Here is an 18794-nt window from a genome sequence, read left to right on the forward strand (position 1 = left end):
CGTTGACGGAAGGTCGGATTTCAGTTGTGTGGGAGCGAGAAGACAAATGTGAGCCTATTCTCTCTCGACTTCCACGAAGCGGTCCGAAATTACTTCGGGCAGCTTCGGAGAATCGAGAAAGAGCGCATGCGTCAGTTTGCCTTTGTCGTGTCTTTCCGAAACTCCACGAGCTCACGTACGCGTATCTGGCATGTGTGAGTATGCACCCGACGGTGCTTTTCTGGCTTCACTGACCTGACATCACATGTGGTTCGTGTGACAGGATATGTCGGCATTCCCCACCACTCCGTTAAACGCTAAGGAAGTTCGTCGTTACTAGTGTCACCGTCGATGCACTCAATTATGCCAAATCTTGCCTCACTGCAGTAAATAGTAAAATTCTGATAGTTGTCAAACATCGCCTTACATTTGACCGTGATGAGATACAATGAAGCCGATTAGCATTTGCAGAAACTAAGCTGTACGAAATAAATTTAACCTACGAAGTTATGACATAATCGATGATATTTAAGCAAATCAACTATTGTATTAAACGCATGTAAGTACCTGAATGTATGTTCTATAAAATTTACATTATCTAACGCCGATGGAATTAATTGAAATCGCGATATCGAGGAGAAATGTGTATTACAAAAGTTCTGTTTATCTTTTTGTGGGATTATTTTAGAGCGTGAAGCAAAAATGGTAGCTGGCCCCACAGAGCATGGCATACAAGCCGATGTAATATTTGTTATCGAAGGAACAGCTGTTAATGGAGCTTATCTCAATGATTTGAGAACCAATTATCTCCTTCCAACACTTGAGTAAATTATAAATAGTTAAATTATAAATGTGTACAATTACATATTAATATAAGATTATTGTATTTTATAGGTACTTCAATCAAGGTCCTATCGAAGATAGGGAATATGTTTCTGAGGTATAATAACAAATGATAGCATCTTCTATGATTAAAATTTTAATGTTTCTAATCAAATTGAACCTTGTTTTAATAGAATAGCGCAACATTATACGGTATAGTGGTATACCATGCAGCCGATTGCTTACCAGCTCCATGTACAGAAACTTTTGGACCGTATGCTAATCCACACAAGTTACTGTTGGTTTTAGATAAATTAGAGTAAGTGAAATCATCGATATATCCTTTCTCAATTTTCTTAATAAGAGTATTTAAATTTGCAAATATCTTTGCATGTAAAAAGAATGGTCGGCGGAAAGGGAGAATCTTATGCAAACATTGGAGAGGGGCTTGCCACTGGATTACAGTGCTTTGAAGATTTGCAATTACGCCGTGAACCAAACACTGCATCCCAGAAACATTGTATCTTGATTTGTAATTCCCCTCCATATCAAACAGTCATACAAGAATCGTATAAATTTGCTGGCCACACCGTAGAGCAATTGGCTGCGCTTTATCAAGAGGTATATTAAAGTAACCTATTTGTATACTAAAAGTAAATTAGATTCACATAATGAGCATCGTCTTTTCCAGAGGAACATCAATCTTTCTATATTATCTCCTAGGAAAATACCCGCATTGTTCAAATTATTCGAAAAGGCTGGAGGAGATCTGCAATCGTCTCAGACCAAAAATTATGCCAAAGATCCTCGACATTTGGTACTGTTACGCAATTACAATTTAAAAGAAAGGCCTGTTAGTCCTCCGATCGGTGGACCCGTTCATACTACTCCGGGTACTGCTGCTCAAATCCCATTGAGTCCGTTGCAAAGCAACGATAGCCCAAATACGAATCAAGTTCAACAAAACATCGCTCAACCAACCCAGTCACAAGGCCCTCCGTTCAGAAACCAAACACCACAAAATATTACTTCAGTTCACCAAACGGTTACGCCAATAGCAGCTGCTATGAATGCTGGGCGACCACCGTACAATCCTCAACTATCTGCTCCGCCAACGTATCACACAACAGCTGTAGGTGTGAGAGCGGGTCATACCAGATGGAGGCCATTCGTAACACCAGGAACTACTGGTCCAGCAAATGCACAAAGCAGTGCGTTAATAGCACAATTAAATCAACCTCCTTCGTTGGGACTTAACGTAACCCAGTTTGGACAAAGAATGGATAGTAGTAAGTTGTTTTCTAGACCTTCCTACAATTATTATCGTTATATATTAATCATTAGTTACATTTTCAGTAGCCAATACCAATGTTATGGCTGCCAATGCGCAACAGCAGCAACAACAGCAGCAGCAGCAGCAGCAGCAACTGACGCAGCAACAACAAGTGAGATTCACGATGTTGCAGCAGCAGCAGCAGCAGCAACAACAACAGCAACAACAACAAAATGTTCAACAGCAAGGCTCGATGCCTATGTCTGCGCAACAAACTCATGGACAAGGTGGACAACAACTTACAGTATCGTGTGTTAGTCAATCAATACCCACCCAAGTACCGCAAACGGTTACAGCTTCCCAGACACAGTCGTCTGTATCATCAGGTACTCAGCAACAACAGGTGCCACACTCTCAAGCACAGGTAACACATTTAAAAAACATATTTAAGTCCTTCCATCAAGAGGAATTCCAGTTTAGACTGCCTTTTGTATAAATATTGAAGGGCAACGTAAGTGCTGGTTCCGTAACCGGTCCACAAATAGCTGTACCGCACGAAAGACACACTATATGGCAGGGTATCATTGAATGGGTTGAGAAAGCAAAGATTCCAGCGGATGCTCAAAAGCAGACCAGACATCTACCCTGTCAAGTTTCTGCAAACTCCAAAGACGGAGATCCAGAATTGTAAGTTCCCGTTTCAAGAGCAAATGATTGTAAATTTGTTGGTCTTTTAATAATACTATAATTTAATTAATGCGTTTCAGGAAAGCTGACACCTGGCCACAGAAGTTGCTTATGCAATTAATGCCTAAACAACTGATAGGCAATATTGGCGGATCATATTTAAAAAATTCCAAGTCTGTTCTTTTTCACCCGACGCCGTGCGAGGCATTGGAGTCCTTGACAAAAGTTATGAGTTCTGGATTCGTTAGTATGCGATGTTATATACGTTTACAGGAATGTTCTTGGCAAGTAATTGATATGGGAATAATTGTTTAGGCGGGGTGCGTTCATTTTACCCTTTTACCGCCATCGTCAACGTGCGACATAAAAGTACTTATCCTTTTGTATACCGCTGAGAAAAGAACGTATTTAGGATTCATTCCGAACGACCAGACAGGTTTCGTAGACCGTCTTCGAAAAGTGATACAACATCAAAAGACATCACATGCTTCTATGAGACAGGGGCAAGTGAGTACAAATTTACATTTTAAGTTGTCACAGGTATGCACAAATATGACATTCAAGGATGTGTTACGAGGTTACCGGAGTTTCGAAGGTGTAACAATCTAGTATTTAATTATCTTAGGCCGGAGGTGGGCAAGGAAATGCAATAACTGGACCCATGGCCACTACGGGTACGTCTCAAGGCGGTATTCTTTTGTCTCAGACGAACACTATAGCAATGGGTGGTGGACAAATAACGCAAAATGTTGTTACCGCGAATAATCCACAACAAACGTTAACTTCATCCGGCGGTCCTCAGAATCAAATAAATATGCAGGTAAAACCCATCGTGCAATAAAACAGAGGGAAATGGATTTGATCAATTTGAATGATAAAAAGTGTTCTTCGAACAGAGCGGTGCAATTACTGGCCCCCAAGTTGCTGCAGCTGCTGGCACAATGATAGGGCAACAAAGACCACCGTTCGATGATATAGAAATCGCTAGGCATCAAAATTTATTAAAAATCCAACAATTACGGCAAACGTTAGAAGCTGCGCAGCAACAAGAAGCGCAATACAAATCGCAGCTGGAAGTGAATGTAAGAAAATTAATGTAACGAAAATATGAGGAGCAAAGGAAACTAAAATGTTAATTCACATGATTCGTTGTATAGATTCAACAAAATTTAGAGGTTGCACAACAACAGGAAATGCAGTACAAACAACAGTTAGAGGTGAAATGTTTTTAAGAATCATCGTGAATTGTAATTTATTTTATATGGATTTTTAACATTTTATTGTATAGGCTCAACAAGCACAAAGAGCTCTCAATCCTGCGGGTATGGCGAATCAACAAGCAAATCCGCCAAGATTGATGCGACCTGTTTCGAATATGGGTCTCAGGCATTTGTTGCAACAAGTACGGAATCGTGTACTTATGAATTCACGAAGAAATACGCCAGCAAGTATGTAGTTTAATTAAAAGATTAAACGAATTCTCTGTTTCAGTCGCAACCTCCATATAGGCATCAAGTACTTGGAATACAGCAACAAATAGTAGGTGCCAGGGGGCAGATGACGACAAGACCTATGGCTCCTGGTAACCCACAGAATCAGCAATTCGAAGATGTCTCTAATTATGACTTTCTTGGATAGACAATTTAAATAAGAAATATTTTTTTAAGCATAGTCGCTATATTGTGAATATTATAAATTATTTATCGGTTCGTGCGAGTTGATAATACCATTAATACCTTTTACGTACAATATGGATTACAGGATATACATGCGTGCCGAAATATATAGATTAAGGCTGTTTGTTAAGTATATACGTTTCTACAAAACAAAAAAAGCTATAATTCTATGAACAGAATTAGAATAAATAAAGATTGACACAAGTATGCATTTTAACTGGTTTATATTCTTATGTTTGCAAACTGTTTGAACGTTAGTTTATTCAGTAAGAAATATTAAAGAATTTTAACTATTTCAGTGCGTGTCTTACAGTAATATAGTTTACTTGTTTTAATCTGAAGGAAAATATTTTTGTGATAATTATTTTAATTGCAGGCAGAAAAACACGTGGTAAGAAACGTTAAGGTTATGTGTTGCTTCATAAATAAACTTCATTATAACGCAGAAACCTGTTGCACGAAGAACCTATAAAAGCTCAGATATTGCATATTTAGTACCGTAAATGAAAGGCTAATTGGTAATAAATCATTTTATTTTCAACTGTTAGCGAAAAAAAGTAGCTTGGTATATTTAAATTCATTTTGAATATGTATATGCGAACGTAGTATTACACATACATCCTAAAAAAAGTATATTCAATTTCTTATATTAATTAATCATTGATATTTCGTTGCAAATTTTCTCGTCAAACTTTTAAAAGTAATGTAATTCTGCCATGATTATTTTATGTACGAGATCGTGTATAGATACATGTATACATATTTTAGGGTATACATGTGTGTATTTTGGCGGTAAAATTTTCTAACAGAATTTATTCAATTATGATATTAAACTTATTAAAATTAAATGATATCTGATGAGTCTATTGCAGAATAACGTATTAGAACTAAGTTTTGAAGCTTTTCATAAGGACAATTTAATTAATAAACAATCTCTACTTTATCGAATTTGGCGGGAAAGCATATCGTTATTTACAGTTTTACTTATTATTTTGTTTATTCCAAAAATATGTTTTTCACAGAATAGACACAGTAATAATAGATTTGTTAATTACGACGTAAATGCAGTAAAATTTTCGTAAAAAATATTTCAGTTTGGACATACGTAAATAAAATTTCGATGTTTCTTTGATGACGTTAACGCACAGTTATTACACAAACGAAACATTAGAATATTTTAAATGTATAGGCATATGCGAAAACATATATAATGTGAAAGATAAGAACATTATTGAGCAAGATGACCTTGTGACCTCTGTTCAAACTGTTTGGTTTTGTAATTATGACATGGGTATTCTATTTTGCAATTACTGTGTCGATAAACTAAGATAACAGACTAACTCTTGTTGATAGTCTACAAGGGGGTCCGAGTTAATGTAAACTATCATTATCAATTTAGTACTATGGCCATTTGCATCTTTACGCTTTAGTGTTTTTATTTTGCATTTCGCTTGTTTAATTTTCCTGCGAATAATATTATTTTGTGATCTTTGATCTTCAGATCATGGGTATTATAAAATTTTATAAAGTACCTGGATTGAAATCAGGTCAACTTAAAACCAAGTTCAACAACATCAGTCGAGTATCAAATTCAATAACTGGACTAGAAAGTGAACTGTGTTATTATATCGAGATCAAGGAACCTTTAAACAAAGAAGAATTAAAGCTGTTAAAATGGATCTTAAATTCTCCATTAGAGCAAAACAGTTTGAAGACTTGCAGCACGTTCGACGAGAAGTTAAACGATAACTTGATTGTTGAAATTGGTCCGAGGTAAAGCAGCAAAATAAACGAGAGAAAATTACTTATATTACAATATTGTTGAAGTTATAAGAGTTAAATTTCTTCTGTTATTGCAGGTTGAATTTCTCCACACCATTCTCCAGCAATGCTGTATCAATTTGTGAATCTGTACATGTACACAAAGTAACAAGAATAGAAGCAGCAATTAGATATTGTATTAAGCATAATGGACCGATTGAAAAAGAAGTTGAGAATGCAGTATGTAACAAAAGATTTGTAAAGCATTTTAGGAACAAGTAGTGTACATTATTTATTTTTTTTTTACAGATAGTAGGAGCATTGCATGATAAAATGACCGAGTGCAGATACTCGGTACCAATAGAGTCATTTGATCATGGCTTCAGACCTGAAAAATGGTTTGAAGTGGATGTGTTGAAAGGTGGACGAAAATCATTAGAAGAAGTGAATGTAAAATTAGGTATATCTTTAAAATAGAACAAGATAGATGGTTTTTTTTTGAGATAAAATTATATATTTTTTATCGTTTGCATAGGTTTGGCATTTGACGATTGGGACTTGAACTTTTACACAGACTTGTTTCTCAATAAATTGAAACGCAATCCGACCAGCGTCGAGTGCTTTGATTTGGCACAGTCCAACAGCGAACATAGTCGTCATTGGTTTTTCAAAGGTTGCATGATCGTCGATGGCGAGGAGATGGAAAAATCGTTGCTCGACATGATCATAGAAACGCAGGAGTATTCCAATCCAAACAATACGATTAAATTTAGCGATAATAGCAGCGCGATTAAGGGATTTCAAGTAGATGCACTTCGACCAAACGAAACGAATAAATGTAGTCCTTTCCGCTTAAAGAACGTAGATCAAGATCTTATATTTACCGCGGAGACTCACAATTTTCCAACAGGTGTTGCTCCATTTAGGTAAACAGAATTTAAGAATTTATTAAAGAAAGTTTTTAAGTCATCTCTGATATATTATGAACATTGCAAATTACAGTGGAGCTACGACTGGAACCGGGGGAAGATTAAGAGATGTTCAAGGCATAGGTAGAGGAGGATATTACATTGCTGGAACTGCTGGCTATTCTGTTGGTAATCTGCACATTCCAGGTCCGTTGTAATTTCTTACAGCTCACACAAATTCAATACAGTTAGCTATATTCATCAAATTATTATTTCCTTAGGATATGATTTGCCATGGGAGGAGAAGAACGTATCGTATCCTACTAATATGGCCAGTCCATTGGAAATCATAATCGAAGCTAGCAATGGCGCGTCCGATTATGGTAATAAATTTGGGGAACCAGTAGTATCTGGTTTTGCTCGTTCTTTTGGTATGACGGATAATGCAAATGTGCGACGCGAATGGATCAAGCCTATAATGTTTAGCGGAGGACTGGGCACAATGGATGCTGATATGTCGCACAAAGTTACGCCACAAAAAGGTCAGAAAAAAGAATGTCTACAGACCAACGATTATCGAAGAGATTGAAAAGTATGTTGTATAAAAAATAATTGTTGTATCAGGTATGGACGTCATCAAAATTGGTGGTCCAGTCTATAGAATTGGCGTGGGAGGTGGCGCGGCAAGTTCTATCGAGGTAGACATAAATTATTAATGTTAATATAATTGTCCAATGGGGGGCTATTTTTAACGATCAATTAAAAACAAAGTATCGTTAGGTGCAAGGCGATAATAAATCGGAATTAGATTTTGGAGCAGTGCAACGAGGCGATCCTGAAATGGAACAGAAACTGAACCGAGTAGTTCGTGCCTGCACTGAAATGGGACAAAAGAATCCAATACTCAGTATACATGACCAAGGAGCTGGAGGCAACGGTGAGAATTATTTTTACTTGATCATAACTGTATACGATAGTAGGTGGGTCCATAACTGTAGGAGCAAAAAGTACTTTTCTTGATAAAAAGATAATATTAAAATAACATTAGGTAACGTTATAAAAGAGCTGGTGGAACCTGCCGGTGCAGTTATCTTCACAAAGAAATTCGAGTTAGGCGATCCAAGCATCAGCACCTTGGAATTATGGGGTGCCGAGTATCAAGAAAATGACGCGATTTTGTGTAAACCGGAGGACAGGAACTTGCTGAAGGAAATAGCAGCTCGAGAAAAATGTCCGATTAATTTTGTGGGGACCGTTACGGGAAACGGAAACATCATTTTATCGGAAGAGAACGATTGCGATGCACTGAAGTATTTAAATAAGGATCGTAAAGATAGTGTGAGACATCCGGTTGATTTAGACTTAGACTTAGTACTTGGCAAAATGCCTCGTAAGGTGAGTACACGTGATACTTTTAAAAAATAAATTTATAATAACACGTACGTTTTAATGTTTTTGCAGACCTTTGATCTTCAGAGGCAAGTGACACTGTTACCTCTTTTTTTACTGCCAGAAAATTTGACTGTATACTCTGCTTTGGAAAGGGTTCTACGTTTGCCTTCGGTAGGGAGCAAACGATACTTGACTAACAAGGTAGATCGTTGTGTTACAGGATTGATCGCGCAGCAACAGTGCGTTGGTCCTTTGCACACACCTCTAGCTGATGTTGCCGTAGTTGCAGTTTCTCATTTCACTACGGTAAAGAAATGTACAGAGTATAACTTAACTTGTAAGGCCCACTTTAGCGATCCTTGTTTCCGAGTTATAGCCATCTCTGTACTCTGATCATTCTTAACCACAATGTAGTATATCACAGTTTTTTATATAGGTATATTTTATCATGTAGGCTGGTATAGCAACTTCTATTGGGGAACAACCGATAAAAGGCCTTGTGAATCCAGCAGCTGGTGCTCGTATGACCGTGGCAGAAGCTTTGAGTAACTTGGTCTTTGCACATATTTCGCACATACAGGTATTGATATTGAAATCAATTATTAATTCGGAAGAATGGATAGTTCATTTTTATGGAGTTAACACCGTATGGTCTTAGGATGTTAAATGTAGTGGAAATTGGATGTGGGCTGCTAAATTGCCAGGAGAAGGTGCTGCATTGTACGATGCGTGTTCCGCTATGTGTTCGTTCATGGGAGAACTTGGAATTGCAATCGACGGTGGAAAGGACTCTCTTAGCATGGCTGCTCGAATCGGTAAAGATGTTGTTAAGGCGCCTGGAACACTGGTGGTTTCTTGCTACGCTCCTTGTCCTGATATTCGACAAGTAAGTTAAATATTCTTAATTATCAGATGGAAGGTAGGATGGTTAAGTACTTGAGCTATATTTTTTTGTTCAACCGTGTGATGGTTACTGCTTTATTCTAGGTGATAACACCTGATTTAAAAGCACCTGCGATGGGGAAAAATGGTTGTATATTGTTCGTTGATTTATCAAATGGACAGAGTCGAATCGGTGGCACAGCCTTGGCTCAAGTTTATAAATCTCTTGGCAATGACGTTCCGGATATGCAATGCGCCGAACTATTGAAAAATGCATTTAACGCCACGCAACGTTTAATTGCAGGTGATATCGAGTAACTCAATTCTCTGGAATTATTTCTATACATTTTAGAGAAATATTTAATTCGTTTTTTAGAGGGAAAAGTATTAGCTGGCCATGATATCAGCGATGGTGGACTTATCACTTGTCTCCTTGAAATGTGTTTCGCTGGTATTTCTGGAATCACTGTTAACATTTCTCACAAACTGGGATCGCCCATCGAAGTCTTATTTGCCGAAGAAGTAGGGTGGATATTAGAAATTGATGAGAAAGATCACAGTTACGCGTTGGATGTGTTCAAACAATTTAACACTCCTGTATACTCGATTGGTCGATCAGGAAATTTTGGAGTATCATCAAAAGTATATATTTCGTAATTTATTTAAAATTACGACCACGGACATTCATCATTTATCTCGTATTCGTTTTAGATAAGTATCAAAGTGCAAGAAGAGACGGTCCTGGATTCAACAGTTTTATCCTTAATGTCTATATGGGAAGAAACTAGCTATCAGTTGGAACGTCGACAAACAAATGTTGATTGCGCATTGGAAGAGTTCAACGGATTAAAAGACAGAACCACGCCGACTTACAAGTTAACATTTGATCTTGATATCAGACCGATCAAGATCCCAAGAAATATGTGTAGTTCGTAATGTTTTAATTTAACGTGAATCTTGTGAATACGTTACAATGAATTTTACATTTTGTATTACTTATATAGCAAACATCGTGGTTGCCGTGATAAGAGAGGAGGGTATAAATGGCGACAGAGATATGGTAGCACCATTAATGCAAGCAGGTTTCGAAGTTTGGGATGTGACGATGCAAGATCTCTTAGACAATAAAGTTACGTTTGATAAATTTAGGGGTGTGATATTTCCTGGTGGTTTCAGTTACGCGGGTGAGTTACTCGACAAACAGTTTAATTTCTTGCTAAGACGTAAAGACATACAAATAAATCTGTAATTTCAGACGTTCTCGGCTCTGCTAAAGGATGGGCTGCAAGTCTTCTGTTCCATTCTTCTCTGCAAAGCCAATTAAAAGTGTTTCTTGCTCGTGAAGACACATTCAGCTTAGGAGTATGCAACGGGTGTCAACTAATGTCTTTACTAGGATGGATTGGAAACGAGACGAGTGCATAGAACATATTAAAAATAAAAAAGACTATGTTTATAACATTTCTAACTATTTTTCTTACGTTGTAGGTGATGTTACTGAACCGGACATTTTCTTAGATCATAATGTATCAGAGAGATTCGAGTGTCGATGGAGCACCGTTAGAATTGATAAATCACCGTCGATTATGTTAAGCGGAATGGAAAACAGCGTTTTAGGTGTATGGATCGCTCACGGCGAAGGAAGATTCACTTTCCGTACCAGCGATACTTTAAAGAAACTGAAAGAAAATCATTGCCTGGCCATAAAGTATACAGATGATCACGGTAATCCGACTGAACGATATCCTCTTAACCCTAATGGAAGTACCGGTAAGAGTTCATTGCACGTGTCTTTTGCGTTGGAAATACTTGCACGCAATGTTTATGATTTATCATAGGTGGCATTGCTGGAATTTGTTCAACGAATGGTCGACACTTGGCGATGATGCCACATCCTGAGCGATGCACGCAGATGTGGCAATGGCCTTGGAGACCAGCAGATTGGGATAAGTACACTCTTTCACCGTGGCAACGCATTTTCGATAACGCGTACGCCTGGTGCGTGTCTAAAAATTAATTCCGATACATTCCTAATGTTTTCTACGTGGTATATAGGTTTGCGACGTTTAACAAGACGTAATCGTATAGAATATAAAATTCTTTATTTCCTACTTTCTTAACAAAGTATGGTAACATCGTGTTGTCAAGTATTATAAAAAAAAATGGTAAACTACAGTTAAAAATTTGTTAATGTTTAATTCGTGTTACTTGAACGAATTTTGTCTGACTTTGAAGAGCTGATTCGACGGGGTGAATTGCGGAAATTGATTCGTGTCGTAAATATCTTCTAAATACAAATCACATCGCAGTATCACGACTCCGGATGGGTTCACTTTAACTTTTATTTTCGTTTGCGCTGTTAAGACGCCGTAGTTTACATCTTCGTATAGATCCTAGAAATACGCATAATTAGAAAATTGTTCACCCTAATGGAAAACAAAAAAAAAAAAAGAAGAATGAATCTGTAAATACATACCTCTACACTGTATCCTCCAGGATACTGCAATCCAAGTTCTTTCAATGTAACAGACACATCGGAAGGTGTACCGTCCGTTCTCCTATTTATGAACGCTATGGCGTAAGAGTAGTAATTCTGATAGACGGGAGTTATCGGCCTCGCCCAGATTTCAATGCCTTTATGCTGAAAGAGCAAAACACGATTCTTACTGTCCTGCTACAAAATCTGTGCCGATTTTTTTGTGGCCAAAGTTTAGCACGAACATTAATATCGTAAACGTGAAATCTACTAACTTTGTAAATGCGTCGACCCTGTATGCCTAACGGATCTTGATCCACAGCGATAATTTTCCTATTTTGTAAAATAGCTTTGTATTCGGGTCTAATTGTTCGTAGATCGACGGACATCAATAGAGGTGCAGCTAATATAGCCCACAATGCCATTTGTGTTTTGCTCTGTTCATAACTGAGCCCGAAATTGCCGACGATCAACATATCGGGATCGTTCCAATGTCCGGGTCCAGCAATCGGAACAATCACGTCTTGATTGTTACCATAATAATCTATGATTGTTTCTAAGCTATTCAAGGAATCTTGTATGTCATCAAAGTTTCTCCAAAGATTACAGTTATCACTTATCGAAGTATAGTTTGGCTGAAATTTTATATAATTTAAAGTATTTCATAACTTAGGATTTGTTGAAAAAATCGGCCATTTAAAGTGGTACGAACCTGTATACCAGCATAAATTTGATAGACTGGCCAACTACAAGAATAGACCATAGGTCGACCTGTTTGGTTCAAGTAGAATCCAAATTCAGGATATCCTGAAGTATTTAAAAAAAATTATAAGCCTAAATTTATATGGATGACATTTACTTCAACCTAAATAGATCATTATTATACCTTTATCCATCTCGGATGGCTGCGAGTAACATCCATCTATTTTTACATAATCTACATCCCAAGATGCAAAAGTAAGTGCATCGGTTTCTAAGTAACCCAATATTCCAGGGTAACCAGCACATGTGTAGTTACCAAAATCTTCATAAATACCAAACTTAAGATCTTTTGAATGAATCTATATGGCAAAGTGAAAAAGAATGAGACTATAATTTGTTGGAAAAAGATTGATGAGAATTACTGAAACCTACATAGTTTGCAAGACTTTTCATGCCATATGGAAATCTTTGTCTATCTGGTACAAGTTGACCGGTAGGGCTTCTGTCTTTTTCCAACCAACAATCATCGATATTAACATACTCATAGCCAACTGCAGCATAACCTTCTGCTACGATAATGTCTGCCATTGTGCGAAAAAGCTGGTCACTAAAGGGTAAAGATCAAGTTTCAAACAGCTTCCTATAGATAATTCTTTTATAATAGAATATGTTTAATACATTCATATAAAAGTATGCAATGGTGCAATGTATAATGTTTTGTTTCTCAATGGTATTTTTAGTTATTAATATATAACTGTTACAAAAATTAATTTTCTCTTTGCAAAGCACTTCGCTCATTAAATATTTATCTTTTGTTAGTAATGTAACCTTGAATAGATATATTAATTTACATAACAACTATGAGACAACTCTAAAGTTATTAAGAATCATTCTTAAGGTCACACCATCCTCAATTTGCATTTTATATTAGCTAATTCTCTTCTAATTGATACCTTGTAAAGCAGAAATACTTACAATTCTCATTAGATTATTATAGAATCTGCATATTCATGAAATATGCAAATTATCTTGTATAAGTTTAAACATTAAAATTTACATATAAAAGAATATATTTAATATTTTTTTTAATAATATACTTTAGAATAACAAAGTTCCAAATAAACTGTTTTGTATAATAATGATGATCAGTGATAGTTTCATGGTTGTAAACATATTACCTATTTAAGTTCTCAGTTGGTATTTCCATGGATAAAAATATTGAAAATTTGTATATTTTTTAAAATACATAGTTATTCATGAAGTTATTTTTCTAATGAAATCATATAAAACATATTTGCTACCTGTCTAATAACTAGAATGTATGCTATTACTCTTTAGATTTAGAGATATAACAGAGATGCTAATGAAGTTTCACTTTATCATAGAGAATCACATTGTACCATAAAATACTGTTTTAAAAGTTACAAGAATGCCGGTGTAATATTTTGACCTAAAAAGAGCAACGAAAGGGAGCAGCTTTAAATTTAAATATTAGAAAATTTAAGAAAGAAGAAGAAAAAAGAAAACTATTTGAAATCAATACTCTCACCTGATACAATTATCAGGATCATTTTTGCAGTCTGTGTTGCACCTAAATCGTTCCCAAGCGAGCCATCCCATGGGTGGTGTTTTCACGAGACCATTGTCAAGGGCCAATGTCAAATCTCCCACTGACACAAGCAAACACCATATCCATACCATCTGTAACATTCTGCAAAACGCACGTTTCTTTTTATTATTCTCCTTTCACCGACACAAACACTGGATCGACTGTTGTTTTACTATGATTCCGGTATCATAATTTAGTAAAAAAAAAAATTTAACAGAAGGGCATGACTCTGTCGGAGTCTGGTAGAGATCTGATCATTAAGAGCAGCGCAAAATTGCCATCCACATCCTGCACGGCTCTTAGCAGACTGATCTGATATAAGACCTCCAAGCCAAGAGTACTTTCACCCAATGCCCCATTTCATTTTTACACACAATCACTGTCGTTCGTGGTGTGAGCATTGATTTCCTTTCGTACACATAACGACCGGCTTCGCACACTGGCTTGCTGATCGCCGTTGTAACTATTACGGTACAATTACGCCTAGGCAAGACAATTGTGAGTATTTTATCCGCGAATCCCCTTTGTCTTCGACTACCTAGAATGATCATACCTCATCGAACATGTTCGATTAGAGTTTTCTACTACGTACTTTGTAAAATCTGTCAAATTCAACTATATATCCTTTGTTTATTCGCGACACGTATACGTAGACTGTGCCACGTATGATGTTTGAAACAACAAATGCATTTAACTATCTGTTGCAAATATTACGAAATGGCGGGAAAAAGAGGCGTCGTGTAATACTTCGCGATCGAAGGAACGGACGATTATATTAATTTTCGAGTCGTTTGACGATCATTAATTTAACAATTACGATCATTATTTACGTACATGGCACGTAAGTAACGTTAATCTCGACATCTCGACGCCTGGAGGGAATATGTAAGATACCGAGACACGTCACATAGATTTCGATACGAGGCGGACGGTTTAGCTAGTGAATAAAAGCGTGCACGATGTGGATTCCAGAGTTACTGTTGGCTCGTGGAATATTTTGGAAATAATTGTTACGAAACAAATAAAAAGAAAGATCGAACATTGATAAAAATCAAACTTTTTAATTTAACCGAAAAACAATAGAGCGAGTAGTACTTCATTTATATTTTTTAAAGCTTGTTTATTCGAAGGAAATCAAAAAATAGCGAAAAGCTAACGATTATTTTGCATAACATGCATGATTCTTGATCGCCAACAGTTTTACGACATTACTTTCTATACTTTCATTTTGATTACCTAATCGAAAGGAAAAATCAATCACACAAAGGATATCGATTGATTTTTTTCGGTTTTCTTTATCGACCGACGATATTCTAGCTGTATCGAGCCAAACAGTTGCAAATTAAGATTTGATAAGTAAAAAAATCAATTTTCTAAGATGAGAAGATTTCTAACATTGTTCGAATCTCACAAAAATGTTAAATTTATAAGAAAAAAATTAAATTATGTTATTACCAAATTAGAATACTAACGTTGATGGTTAAACAATTGATCGATTGTTCGTCGAGCACTACGAGTAACGATGTCGACGTGTTGTACAGAAAAGAAACTATAACATTCCTGTATGTGCCCTCTGTTTATATCCTTCTATACACCAGCACATTTTCACCTATGTATATTAGATAACATCTAATCTATAATTCTTTCTTGTTATTGCAAAAATCATTTCTCTTGATACATATGATTAGATAAAATTATAGTTGGCTGTTTTCAATAAGCACACTTGATCTTTCGAAGTGATTCGGATGCAAAATTTTTCTTACTACAGACAGCGTAGACAATTTAAATATTTTGAGTGGGAATGCCATAGTTTTCGAGATATTAGGTTAGGTTTGTAAATTCGAGAAACGTTTGATATTTGTACGTTCGAGCCAAATAGACGACAGATAATCGTTTTGGTATCGTACAATAATTTGTTTTATAGATAACAAAGTTTTCTATCGTCTATCTGTGTGTATAATTTTTGTTTATGTTACGAACGACGTGAGCAATATTGATATTTCGATTGTAATCGTGAAGTAACATTTTTTCACCAATTATTTTCCCAAATGAAGATTAGATATACCTATCTTCATCGATAATCTGACAAACTTAGATTATAAAATTTAATAATTTTGGTAAATTGAATAGAATTTTTGATATATTAAATGTTATCTTCAAGATAATACATTTTAATAATTAGTATTGCAAAAGTAATGAAATTCATTCCCCTTGTCGGTGCTTCTATTTTCAGTTTACTACCGAAACAAGAAATAAAAGTTTAATTTACACGGATAAAATATTTGATAATTGGGAACTCGGAAATTTATTTAAGGAGGAGGGTTGAGTGGGAATAACTCGAAAAATATCGAGTTTTCAACCTAGAATGTTACATTTTTGTAAAGCGGGTGTTGAAATTTAGCATTATACAAAGTTGCAATTAAGGGGTAATGCCACTCTAGCGCCCGGAAAAACAGCCTAATTTTGAGAATTTTTTATGCGAATATAGTAAATGGAATACAAAATCTGTTTGAAGGCCTTTATTGTACATACTTTGAAGTATGATCACAATTTTTTTTAAGTTTTTTTAATACAAAACGGCGACGGTACAGCTCCGCAAAGGAAACTTCTTCACACGGATAGTGTTCCGCGGCCGGAAAAATTTCTCCTTCAATTTTTGACCTGGAACAAAAAGCATCAGTTTTTGAATTCTATATAAGATTAGCTCGGGAAGTACATACGAAAATTAAAAAATACCGTTTTCTGTAAGAATGGTGCATGATGGAAGAAAAAGTTTCATGTTCAAGTAAACATTACGTGAAAAATTGTTCATAACAAAAAAAGTTTACAACGACACGCAAAATCCGTACGTACTTCCCTAGATAATATAATTTTGAAAGTACAGTTAAAATTTCAAGTGAATCAGTGAAGATCTGTTCAAGTTATGTTTCCGGCCAGTTTGAAAAATGCAGTTTTGAGAAAAACGCCTTTAAAGCCTTACGTATCATTTTTCGATAGAATTTTTTATTTACCTCTAGTCTGCGATGCCTGCACCATACCAATTGGCCTTCTAAATTGATGCTCTCCTCCTCTTCTTCCTTTCTGGCTGATTTTAAAGACAGTCGAGCCTCTTTTGCAGCATCAGTCAGCGATCTCTCCGAAAACTTGATGCGGCGCGCGTCAGCCTCCGCGCAGTAATTGTAGCAGTTGGGCCCGATTGTGATACCTAATACCTCCATTCTGTATACTTTTCAGTGTCACTTCTTTTATTCCAAAACTCGCAAGCTTTACAATATTTAGATTTCACACCAATATCAATCACTTTTCCAGTAAACCATCCGATAAGCGACACTACTCCATACAGAGATGAAAAGCCACGTTTCCTCCATGTTCCATCGCCTGAGATAGTTAGACCATTCTTTTCGTTATTTTCAATAGACTTAGCCTTCTCCTCTTGTGCCGCTTTCTTCATACTTTCTTGACAAACAGCTTCTGTTCCGACAGAAATCGTGCGGACAACTTTATCGTAAAACGAGTGAAAAATCGGGCGTGGGAGGTCCATGAAGGCGCAAAACTTTACTATTCCATTTACACCAATTCCTAATATCCGCATAGCAAGGATAATTCTGCGATTAATTTCATAACCTTTATCAATAAATGGGCAACTCGAAATGAAGGTTTGTTCACAATTCTCACAAGATATGACGATTTTAAATCCTAAGCCACGCTTGCCTGTTTCGGTAAATTTCACATTTGATTTGCACTACAACTTCTGAAATAGCAGAAAAAACAGCGATAAAGTTCAATAGACGGTAACCGAATGCTTCATCGACTTCAACGTTGTTACAATCTTCGGACAGTTTCAGTTTTTTGGCAGATGTGCTAACGCTTTCGAGCTGCGGCGACTCCATTTCAAATCGATTCAACGGTCGTCTCTTTGATATATTCGATCAGTTGCTTTTTGTTGAATCGTTGTATGAATTTCATTGCTCGGTTCGTTATTTGTGGTGCGTCACGAAACATGTCGTTTCATTTATAATAGCAATTCAGCGTTTGAACTGATGCTACACAAATATATTTGGGTTTTATTTACTCACTTGTTTTTTAATCACTTGTGCCATCTAGGTCTCCAATTTGAAGCATAGAATATATTAGCATGAACAGATAATTCGATTCCTTTATTATTCCAGGCAGTATAGTCATAAAAGCAGTGCGTCACACAAACGCTCTTGGAAGGAGCTCGGAGCGCGCTGCAACGTGTTTAGCCACATGTCACGGAATAAGCACTAAAAACATTTTCCCCCTTATAAAACTTACTGTGCCTTATTTCTAAGACCCTAAGCCATCATTTAAGACAAAAAAAATTTTTAGCATTTTTTTAATATTCTAGAGTGGCATTACCCCTTAAGTCGATGGTCCCGAAGCTCCTGTACCATCCTTGATAGTTATGGAATCGATTGATTATCGGCGAGTATAAATCGAACTTGATCTCGCCACTAATTAGAATGCCCGAAGTATTTATTGGTTCTCCGTCATCGGGTTTGTATTGCGCTAGGGAGGGTCGAGGGTAGCGCCACGGTGCGTCGCACCACCGAATCATTTTCGTTCTTCGTCTCGCTCGCGTACCATCTCTCTCCGTTAACCTCTT

The 18794-nt window shown here is 36.5% G+C and overlaps 3 protein-coding genes across 12 annotated transcripts; 2 read left to right on the plus strand and 1 right to left on the minus strand.

Annotated features, from left to right (window-relative positions):
- The first annotated feature begins 290 nt into the window (after positions 1-290).
- Positions 291-4548, plus strand: LOC122395613 (mediator of RNA polymerase II transcription subunit 25). 4 transcript variants are annotated; one of them, XM_043393322.1, is made up of 15 exons: positions 291-538; positions 668-803; positions 874-919; positions 996-1120; positions 1203-1422; positions 1493-2090; positions 2146-2498; positions 2580-2761; positions 2842-3004; positions 3077-3301; positions 3387-3581; positions 3658-3843; positions 3919-3978; positions 4050-4163; positions 4253-4548. In XM_043393322.1, exons 2-15 carry the CDS (start codon positions 682-684, stop codon positions 4397-4399), a joined length of 2736 nt encoding a protein of 911 aa, XP_043249257.1. In that variant the 5' UTR covers positions 291-538; positions 668-681; the 3' UTR covers positions 4400-4548. The 4 variants fall into 4 exon arrangements, with proteins under 4 accessions (XP_043249257.1, XP_043249259.1, XP_043249260.1 ...); XM_043393324.1 differs by having other exon boundaries at positions 2161-2498; XM_043393325.1 differs by having other exon boundaries at positions 3077-3268; positions 4253-4547.
- A 358-nt stretch (positions 4549-4906) lies between these two features.
- LOC122395602 (phosphoribosylformylglycinamidine synthase) lies at positions 4907-11545 on the plus strand. 2 transcript variants are annotated; one of them, XM_043393299.1, is made up of 20 exons: positions 4907-4955; positions 5939-6210; positions 6297-6438; positions 6508-6658; positions 6734-7124; positions 7201-7313; positions 7388-7648; positions 7731-7804; positions 7887-8043; positions 8155-8501; positions 8568-8804; positions 8953-9078; positions 9157-9384; positions 9486-9684; positions 9757-10022; positions 10092-10308; positions 10385-10564; positions 10636-10797; positions 10869-11150; positions 11219-11545. In XM_043393299.1, exons 2-20 carry the CDS (start codon positions 5942-5944, stop codon positions 11395-11397), a joined length of 3981 nt encoding a protein of 1326 aa, XP_043249234.1. In that variant the 5' UTR covers positions 4907-4955; positions 5939-5941; the 3' UTR covers positions 11398-11545. The 2 variants fall into 2 exon arrangements, with proteins under 2 accessions (XP_043249234.1, XP_043249233.1); XM_043393298.1 differs by lacking the exon at positions 4907-4955 and having other exon boundaries at positions 5839-6210.
- On the minus strand, positions 11472-15657 carry LOC122395648 (alpha-N-acetylgalactosaminidase). 6 transcript variants are annotated; one of them, XM_043393407.1, is made up of 9 exons: positions 14760-14963; positions 14492-14705; positions 14108-14269; positions 12991-13165; positions 12743-12917; positions 12569-12663; positions 12132-12491; positions 11857-12021; positions 11472-11773 (listed from the first exon to the last, which is right to left on the minus strand). In XM_043393407.1, exons 2-9 carry the CDS (start codon positions 14566-14568, stop codon positions 11585-11587), a joined length of 1398 nt encoding a protein of 465 aa, XP_043249342.1. In that variant the 5' UTR covers positions 14569-14705; positions 14760-14963; the 3' UTR covers positions 11472-11584. The 6 variants fall into 6 exon arrangements, with proteins under 6 accessions (XP_043249342.1, XP_043249345.1, XP_043249348.1 ...); XM_043393410.1 differs by having other exon boundaries at positions 14542-14705; positions 14760-14961; XM_043393413.1 differs by lacking the exons at positions 14492-14705; positions 14760-14963 and adding an exon at positions 15640-15657.
- Positions 15658-18794: the final 3137 nt, after the last annotated feature.

The sequence above is a fragment of the Colletes gigas genome, unplaced genomic scaffold (assembly GCF_013123115.1).
Source record: "Colletes gigas isolate AHSC1104 unplaced genomic scaffold, ASM1312311v1 Colletes_gigas_Sc00006, whole genome shotgun sequence".
Taxonomy (NCBI): Eukaryota; Metazoa; Arthropoda; class Insecta; order Hymenoptera; family Colletidae; genus Colletes; species Colletes gigas.

Bases quoted from the DNA above. Each gene is read 5' to 3' on its own strand.
- LOC122395613 (XM_043393322.1), top strand. From the start codon at position 682: ATGGTAGCTGGCCCCACAGAGCATGGCATACAAGCCGATGTAATATTT. The intron at 3,302-3,386 runs GTATGCACAAAT...TAATTATCTTAG, and splicing joins TACATTTTAAGTTGTCACAG to GCCGGAGGTGGGCAAGGAAA. The intron at 3,979-4,049 runs GTGAAATGTTTT...TTTATTGTATAG, and splicing joins AGTACAAACAACAGTTAGAG to GCTCAACAAGCACAAAGAGC.
- LOC122395602 (XM_043393299.1), top strand. From the start codon at position 5,942: ATGGGTATTATAAAATTTTATAAAGTACCTGGATTGAAATCAGGTCAA. The intron at 7,649-7,730 runs GTCAGAAAAAAG...TTGTTGTATCAG, and splicing joins CAAAGTTACGCCACAAAAAG to GTATGGACGTCATCAAAATT. The intron at 10,309-10,384 runs GTTCGTAATGTT...TTACTTATATAG, and splicing joins GATCCCAAGAAATATGTGTA to CAAACATCGTGGTTGCCGTG.
- LOC122395648 (XM_043393407.1), bottom strand. From the start codon at position 14,568: ATGCTCACACCACGAACGACAGTGATTGTGTGTAAAAATGAAATGGGG. The intron at 12,022-12,131 runs GTTAGTAGATTT...TTGCTCTTTCAG, and splicing joins AGGGTCGACGCATTTACAAA to CATAAAGGCATTGAAATCTG. The intron at 11,774-11,856 runs GTATGTATTTAC...GCGTATTTCTAG, and splicing joins CTGGAGGATACAGTGTAGAG to GATCTATACGAAGATGTAAA.